The sequence below is a fragment of the Montipora foliosa genome, chromosome 12, assembly GCF_036669935.1.
Source record: "Montipora foliosa isolate CH-2021 chromosome 12, ASM3666993v2, whole genome shotgun sequence".
Lineage (NCBI taxonomy): Eukaryota > Metazoa > Cnidaria > Anthozoa > Scleractinia > Acroporidae > Montipora > Montipora foliosa.
In genome coordinates this window covers 29,345,249-29,355,248 of record NC_090880.1, presented here as the reverse complement: position 1 = coordinate 29,355,248, position 10,000 = coordinate 29,345,249, and the positions used below count along the sequence as shown (strand labels likewise).

Below are 10,000 nucleotides of genomic sequence, written 5' to 3'. Positions count from 1 at the left end.
CCGGATGTGTCGCGCCATTGTGGGCGATGGACACTTTACTCTCACGGTGCCTCTCTCTACCCAGGTGTATATATGGGTACCGGCGAAAACGCTGGGGCTAACCCTGCGATGGACTAGCATCCCATCCAGGGGATACTCCTAGTCGCTTCATGCTATAGAAACCGGAGATAAGTGCCGGCCTGGTGGGCCTTCTAGGCCCGTAGCGGACTTTACCTTTACCTTTCAGAGAACTATGCAAAGCAGCCTGTGACGTCAACCCGATTTTAAACCCTCTTCCTTGCGGGACCATAGATCATCACATTACAACTAGTAGTTTTTCCACTTTTTAGGAGCCTTTAAAACCGTGACTTTGGAGGAGAGAGCTAAGAGAACCAAAGAAATATTGATAGGCCAGTGCAGCGGATTGTTAAGTGGAAAGGGTTTTTTGGAGTTTAACCTCGGTGTAAAAAACCTGTGAAACTTTTTCTTTGTTTTGTTAGTTCGTAGTAGGGTTTGGTTATTATTTGATGTTTTTTTGCTCTTTTGTTTCCTCTTTGTTACGTCATCAGGTTTTTACAACGAGGATGAGCCCTTTTTGTGGTGATAGACACTTCAAATTCTCCGCAGTTATTCCACAGGATACAAGAGGAAGGAAGAAGTAATTAACATATTTGTCTGTTACCTGCGCGGCTGGCTATTTCTCCTGCTCCTATTGTCATGGCTTCCGCAAATATGGAAGCTACACTGCCTCGTTTTTGGAATCCCTCTTTCGGTCCGTCACAGACGTGATTCTGCGCCTCAAGTGTCTTAAGCACTACGTGTACGAGGTTCTTTGTGTCCAGTTTGTGGGCTTCCGTGTGAAAAGGGTACTATTTAAACAGAACAATGGGAAACGGTACAAAAGTCTACGATGTGAAGGGCGGATTAAAGAAAAAATAATGTTCGAGCCCATAACCCTGGAATCACTTACATATCAATCGTTTTGGTGAAGAGGGTCAAGGTATCTTTGTTTTTATCCTGCAGAAGTAATTACCCTCATAAAATGCTTGCACTTGGACAGCAATCCTTTCCCTCAAGTGAAAGACGACTTGAGGTAGAAGCGGGTAATTGATGTGGTCACATCTTGCAACACAACAGAAAACGAGAATTTCTGTTTTTAAGTTATGGGCTCTTAACGCCACAAAAAAATAGTTGGATTAAAAAAAAAAACAATCGAGCAGCGCCTACAGCTCGTCTCCCGTCTGCAAAACAGTTGTTTGATTGGATGAATGTTTTGGCTTGTTTTTCTTAACAGGCGCAAACTGTCATCCCAAAAATAGCTCGTTACTCCTGTCTTGGCATACAAACCCATCAAGCAATATGTTCTTTCCCGGTAACGATCTCCTGGTGGAAGTTACAACTTATTATTTCTTAATACCTTGTAAAGAATTATGAGTAATGCCATGAGCCAGCTCTGTCGCATGTCCGCCGGTATTCTCACCAATGAGAACTGAGGAGTCTGGGTTCGTTTCTGAGGCATGGGAGCCGCGCAGAATAGTAGTAGCTTAAGGGTAAGGTTGAGCAGCTTGCTGCCCCACTCATGATTCTGGTCCAGGACTTGCACGATACCGGCCATGTAAGCGTGAAAGACTGGAAACAACCTGTGACGTGGAGCAAAGTGACATCATTTAATAGTTCCATTTACAACAGAATCTGCTATTCGAGGATGAACATAAAATGAAAGTTCAAACTTGCGCCCTTGAATTTTAAATGAGAACCAACCAAGGTCTTTCAAACCACTGATGAACAGGGAGTACCCTCGAAACGTTTGGTTCTCATTTAAACTTCTTGGGCGCAAATTTGAACTTTCATTTAATATTCATTCGCATTATCGCGCAGCACAATTTCTTTGAATATTTGAGGATGATATGAGGTGCCGGAAATCTCAGGAAACCCATCCGAGAATTAACCATAGTAATGGAAATTGGCCCAGAAAAGGAGTCAGAAAACTCCATTACACATGAATTTCTTAGTGTCTATGCTCTTCTAGTAAAAGTGGTAGACTATAGCTATCAATGCGAGAGCTCCCTCTGACGCTCTCCTCCGCTTTAACTCAACGACAAGAACCGCACAGTTCTTTTGACCCAGATTAACTCGAGTTTACGCCTTCGGTGCTTGGTTTTCACGAGGTCGTAAACACTTTTATGATATGCGCACTTGTAAAATTCGGTCGAAAGTGAAGATCAGTCTTCGACATTTACCAATAAAATTTTTCTCGACCAGATACCTAAAAATAGGTAATATGGCTATCTACCTTAATCTGCGAGGATTGCCGGTGAATTCTTCCACCTTGATATCATATCCCATCAGAACGCCGAGGTAATGGCTCATTTGTATCACTTCATAGCTCTCCGTCCTCACGAAACTCGAATTCTTGTCTCCCTTTTCCGCTCCTGGGTAGCTCAAGAAGTCCATGACCAGGGTGACGAGTTGATGATTGGCTTCAGCTTCCAAGCTGCCTCCGACCGAAGTCCCGTTTAGTAACTGGCTGAAGGTGGAATCCGTGGAGGTCACAGATTGCCGACTGTTCTCGTTATCTTCCTCTTGAACGGTTGGCAGGTTGGACTGGATGCGTCCGCCAAGGAACATGCCATCGGTGAGGTCAGTCGAGGAGGACTGGTTCTTGAAACCACCAGAACGACGCTGACGGTTGTTACCCGATGACTTTCTCCCTGAATGCGAAAAAAAAAAACACCTCGATGGTAATTTGGGGATACTCGCAATAATTCCGAGTGCTCCCTTACTGGAAAGCTAAATATTTTGACCAAGAGCCGATACAACGGTTAGTGGAGTACTATATTTCGGCTGGCCAAACCAGCCTTATTCAGGTACCATGAGAGTTTGCTGGAGCCGAACCTACAACCTTCCGATTACTAGTGTCGCATGCTCTACCGCTGAGATATTGAAGACTCATGGGAGGGGATTTTTTTCTCGAGTATCCGTGATTCACTACGGATAAATCTTTTCATTTCATTCACCTTGGTTAACAACTAACAACTTTTTCAGTACAATCGCGGAAAAAACAATATTAGGGAGCTTTTGATCAGAAAAGGAGGACGAATACGAGTGCGATTTTTCCGTTCTGAGCATGCGCCGACATTTTACGAAGTGCGCATGCTCAGAAGGGAAAACTCGCACTCGTCCTCCTCCTCTGATCTAAACCCCTAAATACAAGGAAACATGTGCCAGTTACCCAAGCATGAACTTGACTTAACGAAGAGAATGAGACATTTATCCTAACGACAAAACAATCTTTGCAAACAAACACCTTCCCTAAAACAGTCAAAAACTGACGGGTGCGTCCCTGGTGTTTCCAACAACCTGGCCCGAGTTGCTCGAAGCATGGTTAGCGCTAACCAGCGTTAAATCCCATGGAAACTTACACCTCTTATACCTCTTAACCAACGGTTAGCGCTAACCAGGCTTCGAGCAACCGGCCCCTCCCTGAATGGTAAAAAGAGAAGATAAACAGGTTACCTTCTGAACTGGAAGAAACCTGTCGGTTGTATGTGACCCTTTCCCCAGGAAAGCGAAAGTTGTAACCACAACGAAACAGCGACGATGTTTTGCGTTGCGACCCCAGACTGCTGCGAGCCGTGAGGGACCTGGTGCTAGGTCGCTGGGAGTGGAAGACTGGTGCTAAAGAAGAAACAAAGAACACAAGGATAGAGAAGAACGTTATTTGAAAACATAAGTTCGCGTTAGGTACCTAGGGAGCTTAAGCACGCGCGTTTTTAAGACGCGGACGGCAACCGGAAGAGAACATTTCGCGTGCCAGGGAACTGGTGTCTCCCAGATTTTCATACGAATCGTCTCTAATGGAGAAAAGATACTTGGCCATGTAAATGTGCTTGTGTGAAGTTTAAAAGTTAAAAGGGAAAACAGCTCACTTCCGGTTGCCGTCCGCGTCTCAAAAACGTGCGTGCTTAAGCTCCCTATTCCAAGTTGTCCGGTAAGTAGAATGTGAACGAACTACTAAGGAACCAAATTGGTGTGAACGGTGTAAAGGTTTGGAGAGAAAAGTTAAAATTATCGTCGCCTGCTAACGTGCGTCATGGGAATTTAAGAAACGGCGACGGCGACAGCGACGGCAAAAACAATTACATCATTGGTTAAAAGAGGAAAACTGATAATCGTGCTGCACGAGCGGAACGTATTTTTGGCACATATTTTTGCGGCACTCTGCAAGACAACGCCGAATGATAAATAACCCGCAAATTTGAGGTTTTGACGACAACGTGAGCACGCAACAGAGAATCTTTCATTGTCTATTTTTACTCTCCGATAACAATTTATGTTTAGGATGCTTCGTTAACAATGCCGAGGTACGACGTCAACGAGACGGAACAATCGCGAAAGACTTACGATAGTGCCAAGTTTAAAATATGTTGAAAAGACGACGTTTTCGTCGACGTTGCCGCCGTCGTAGATCTTAAAGTCTGTTTGAATGAGAAGGACACAAACTGAAAATAAGTAAAAATGTAAAAGACCATATGTGGGGACATCTGGAGTCTGGGCCCTCTGCAACAGTGAACCGTCTTTGAATCGATGCACCAGTAGGTCCGACTTGTTTAAACCAGAGGAAAGTGCTAATCAAGGAGATAAACGATAACGAAAACCTACAGGATCAGATGGTATTACACTGGTTCAACACGAACCCTAGGGGGTATCCCATTGACCAGTAAAATCACCTGGCGATAGCCACTGAGTGTCATTCTTGAGGGTGAAGGGCTGAAGAACACAATAATTTTCAGGAAGAAACAATAAAAATAGTTTTTTTGGAAACACATTTCGAAGCTGATCACGGGGTCTTAACCAGAAAAAAAATCTATGAACAAGCAGTAACTAACCGATTTTTCGCGCTGTTTCAGCTGCCGCGTCCACAGACGCCTCCGCCTGCGTACCACCGGATCCTGCGCGTCCTTTGGTAGTCCCAAGCGATACAAAGTCCGCGTTCTCAATCAATAGATGCTTAAAGCGCCGGATAAAAAACTTTCCACACAGGGGGGTATGGTGGGGAATAATTCGGTGCAGTAGCCGGCAGGTGTGGATTAGCAATAGCCTGTCTTGAGGAACAGCATCGTACTGATGCTCGATACACTTGTAGAGGACCTTGAGAGAGGACGCTCTGATGGTGTCTAACATGTAGAGGGCTCTGAGGTATACGAATAGAAAACATGAATTATCATGTATCACACTTTACAAAGCCCTTGATGCTTTAGTTGCCTAAGGTAGATAAAAAGAAACACCTCACTGAATTTCCCGAGCTGCGAATGGTTGAGCATCGAACTTCCATGCTTGGTGTCACGAAGTCAAACCCGACTGCATAAACACTCAGGGTATTAAAATAACTGAGAAGTGTAGCCTTTGTTTTTAAATTTGCAAATGTTTAGACTTTCAGTCTCCTCGAATATGAACGATAAATAGTAGAACCCCTTTCACTCCCAATATCGAAACATTAATTCTCCTAACTAGTACCACAAATTTCTTTGTTGGGTAGTCATGAGAATTTGGTGTTACATCAAGGTTACACTTCTTAAGCTTATAATTATCTTCTTCGCCTAAAGAAACGTATCCGAACAGTTGTGATTGGCTTATCACATTCCCGCCACATTCGTAGCCGATTTAGTCGCAATCCTTTTCCCGCACTTCGCGCCGGCTGCGTTTATTTGTCTTGCGTTGTGATTAGCTAATATGACCGTCAACGTCAGTTGTGACAAGGCACTCAAATGAGAACCGCTCTAATATGCAATTCAATACCTGAGATGCACTGGCGTACAAACATCTTCCACAGCCCCGACCAAATAGGTAAAACAGTGGGCCAGAGCAGACATGACAATGTTATTGGACTTGATGTGTTCTTTTTCAAGAAAACGGGCAATTACTGCGACTCTTTCCACAGCCGCGAAGCGCTCACGCCAATCGTCGCTGGAGAAAGCGTTTTCCACTTCATCACAGAGTTTCTCGGCGCCATAGGGAAGACAGATGCAGTGAACAAGAATTTGCACACACAGCTGGGACATCTCCGAGTGCTCGGCTTGAAGAAGACCCCAGATACTGAGCGGAGAAATGAAAGTTAATTGAGGCATAAGTACAAAGAAAAATCAACAAAATGACACAAAGATTACGAGAAGAGAGCGTATGAGGAGCCGAGAAACTCAGTAACTTTTCCCGAAACGGCTCTAGCGCCAGTTATTGAAAGTCGTGTGGCAGTCTCACTAACTTTATTCTCTTTCTCAGAAATTACGAGTGGGCTATAATTGCCAAGGGAAGTCATAAACATCTTGTTTGCTCCTTGTTCCTTCCAGTTCCCATAAATTAGTAATGTACAGGAAAAACATTATTAATTGCATGCTAACCGAGTGTGCGGTCTTTACCGGAAAATCTGAAACTGATGCCTCTTGTATTGACCAAGTAACAGCGGCCTCGATACAACAAGGCAAAGTTTGACATTTTCCAGTGAAATTTTCCAGTGAAGAAAATCGGCCCGTGAGCATTGTGCCGGTTAGAATAATGCCCTAGTTCTTCCTAGTTTATCATAGAACTATTGTAGCTATGTCGGCAACGAGCACTAGACCTAATATTAACAAACAATGTAGAATTTGTACCTTGATGAGGCCAGCTCAATTATTGGCTTAATCCTGGATTAAAATCATATTCATACAATAAATGCAAGTGTCCCTTACTTTGGAATGAAGAAAATCTCTTGGAGACAGGCTAAGAAATCCCCGTCAGCATCCATGGCAATCCGCAAGTAATCCCCACGAAGGACCAGCACCTCAAGACACTTCAGAATGCTAAGCTGTACATTGTGGTCCTCTTGACGAGGGAGCTCCTTTAGAGGGTACACAGAGAAAAACGTGAGAGAGCCCGATTGATATTAAATCCAATCATTGAGAGAAAATAGGCACGTACAGAGTGCAAGAAGGATAAATGGGTTTAGTTTCTGTAGAGACTGTGGTGCTGTGTCGGTGGGGAAGTGAAACACAAAAATGGGTTTATCAACTTTTGAGCGCTCGAAACGTCAGTTTTTGAATTTCTCAGCTTACGGTGGTCAATTAATCAGCATAGAACGCAAGAATTGATTGGCCGAGTGATTCGCAGGCCATATCACTGAGTTATGGTAAGAATGACGAACTAACTGCGTGGCTGATTGATGGATGGACGCGTTAACGAACTCACTGACTTTCTGATGGGGTATACAGATTGACTAACTGATGATCGGATAGACACAAAAATTGACTGGGTGACTGATTGATTGACAAAATGACTCTAAGGGTGTGTTCGATTGACCCTATTCCCGGAATAAGAATAGGTGGAGTGATAATTTAAAACGTTGTGTAGCGTTTTGAAGCAACAGGATCCATTAAGATATGTTGAAAATAGCATTTTGGCAGGTGTTTGGCACTTTTAATGTGAATCTCCGTAAAAACGAAGGATTTTTATATTCTATTCCATGTATTCCTATTCTGTAATTACGGTCGGGTCAGACGAACGCACCTTAAGGCTATGTGGACTGAATGATTTAACAGACTAATTGATTAACGAAATAAATGTATATAGAGCGGTTTTCAATAGAGTGTCGAAAGCAATTAGCGAATTGCTTTGGTTTTGCATTACTTCACTCAGTGATTGGTTCAAAGTTCTCGCGCCACTTTTTCAACCAATCAGAAGTGAAACCAAAACCAGTTGCGGCTCGCGCGTGCACATTTTCCCGCGCCTTGTTTCGGCTACGTGTAATTACTTCGAGTTTTGATTGGTTTACTAGATTGTCTCCGTCCTTTTTGATTGACCAAAGTAATTACTTTGGTTTTGGTTTTACGACACTCGATTGAAACTCGCTCTATTTGAAGTGCGGCTTATAGACGAAAGGGAGAAGTGATCCTCGCACAGAAAAAAACTGAGCAATTGTCTCTCTATAGACACCTGCGATGCTCTACCAACTGAGCTATAAAGCCACTCAGTGAACTCACTGATGATCGCTTCTCCCTTTGGCCTGATTGATTGACTGATTGACAGGTTTATCGGCTGTCTGACTCGCTAACTGATGAGTAGCTACCTCAACAACAATTGCAAGACATAACCATTTGCACTTGCTTTTGGCGACATCTCATCCCTTTAGTTCCCTTTTTCACCGGGCCCATTTAAACTTGCATCATCAGAGACTTGAAACATTTACACAAAAATACACCAGTATCGTGATTACCTTCAAAAATCCAACAAGCAACTGCAACTGAGGAAAGTTATCACACACGACGCTCCAGCTAACACTACCCGTGGCAGTTCGCCATGCACCAATGCTTCCAGACATACTGCGAATGGCAGCAAAGGAGATGATATTCTCATTAAGTTCTGAGGGCATGTCGGCATCACTGGTGGCATTCTCGGGTTCGGGGTCGTTATCGCCTCGCAAAATATCGGCGACATCAGACAAAGATTCTTGTTGAGTTTCTTTGAAGACCTCTTCGTCGATTGTCTCAACTTGACCTTTGCTTGAGGCTGCTGTCATGAAATTTAAGTAAAATAGCGACTTCAAGATCGAGGACGGCGACGTCGTAAGTCTATCGCGATTATACAATCTCGTTCAATGTGGGTAAAGAATCCAAAAAATAAATTTGAAGCAAGTGGTGTTATAGGCCATTTCCGAGGTTATGTCTGCATCCTCTTCAAAGCGAGTCTAAGCGCGAAGTTATTCTTACGAAAATTAGTTTTCATTCATATGTAAAGTAGAACTAATTACCATAACAAAAACTTCGCACTAAGACTCGCTTTGAAGAGGAGGCAGACATAAACTGGGAAATGGCCTATCGTTATTTACATTAACGATATCAGTTGAAACCGATCGTAATCACATCAGTATTGTTAATTGCTTTTGCCCTTGTAATCTTTCCCGCCCCTTAATTAACAATTATTCATTGAAAAGGAGGTGAGTAAGTGGATCAGATTGCTGCGAAATCAAATTTGCAGTAATGAACTCGCTAATCCGCTCGTCAGAGGAACGCTTGAGCTGTTCTGACTGTAACACCGAGTGAGGCGTTGATGAACCCACACAACGTTTGCAAAGAATAGAACATGGAGTTCCCGGTGCTGTGGTCTACTGATTTTCTGCCAGCATGTGGTACATTTTTTTGTCCAGGTGCTCAGAACAGAAATTAAAACTCGTAGTAAAAACCGTACAACAATCTAAAAGTCACTGTTAGATCCATCACATGACTCACACAAACTTCGGCTCGATACAACTTTGCCGCTTGAACCAATGCTAAACAATCCTCCAGTCCCCAATGATACAACAGTATCCTTTCTAGCTAGCGTGTCCCCCTCCGGAAAGACATCCTCAAGCAAAATGTGTGCAAGTCTGAACCAGATACTCGTCATGTTGCACATCTCACAAACTGTGGAGTGGTCGCCATGTTTGCCAGCCCATGACATATCAAGCATATATTTCAGGATCTTCTTGATATCTTCTCTCTCGACGCTGTTGGGGCTGTGCTTGTCACGAATAAATTGGATATTTATCTGATATAAAAGAAAATAATTTAGAGTTTTGACAACTTGAGTTGGGTGTGCTGATGCTCGCGTCGCTAGAAAAAACAAGCCCTTACAGCACGGCAACAAGTACCTGTTTTACAAGTAAATCAAGTTCCAATATGAAGCAAGACAAGTTGGAATTCAGTTCACCAAAGTCTGCTGACAGCACTCCGCTGACCGGTGTCGTGATCATGGCGCCCTCGGTGGTCGATGGTGACTGGACAGTACACGTTGGGAATGAAAACATCGTGGGAATTCCCTCAGAAAATTCGACTGAATTTTGGACGACTTTGATAAACATGCTGAGAAGCATATTCAATGGAATAATGATATCCAGCTGAGAGAGAATCTGAGAAATGAAAATAAATTTCGTTAGAAATATAAATCAAGCTATCTTTAAATGTTTGAAAAGACAATGGCCGATTTTCGAGTCGCTGTTTGCCACTCCTTCAAA

General features: G+C 43.3%; 1 protein-coding gene across 3 annotated transcripts in view; it reads right to left on the bottom strand.

The window, feature by feature from the left end:
* The window catches only part of LOC137978850 (protein unc-79 homolog), a 53,719-nt gene that overhangs the window by 28,233 nt on the left and 15,486 nt on the right, over window positions 1-10,000 (bottom strand). For 2 of the 3 annotated variants that reach the window (XM_068825959.1, XM_068825961.1), the window contains exons 11-20: window positions 9,638-9,895; window positions 9,237-9,534; window positions 8,225-8,520; window positions 6,705-6,853; window positions 5,779-6,075; window positions 4,869-5,173; window positions 3,496-3,657; window positions 2,273-2,690; window positions 1,397-1,619; window positions 662-848 (exon numbers count right to left, since the gene is read on the bottom strand). In XM_068825959.1, coding sequence (XP_068682060.1) covers window positions 662-848; window positions 1,397-1,619; window positions 2,273-2,690; window positions 3,496-3,657; window positions 4,869-5,173; window positions 5,779-6,075; window positions 6,705-6,853; window positions 8,225-8,520; window positions 9,237-9,534; window positions 9,638-9,895 — 2,593 coding nt within the window. The remainder of the gene's footprint in view (window positions 1-661; window positions 849-1,396; window positions 1,620-2,272; window positions 2,691-3,495; window positions 3,658-4,868; window positions 5,174-5,778; window positions 6,076-6,704; window positions 6,854-8,224; window positions 8,521-9,236; window positions 9,535-9,637; window positions 9,896-10,000) is intronic. The other variant, XM_068825960.1, reaches the window with a different exon arrangement.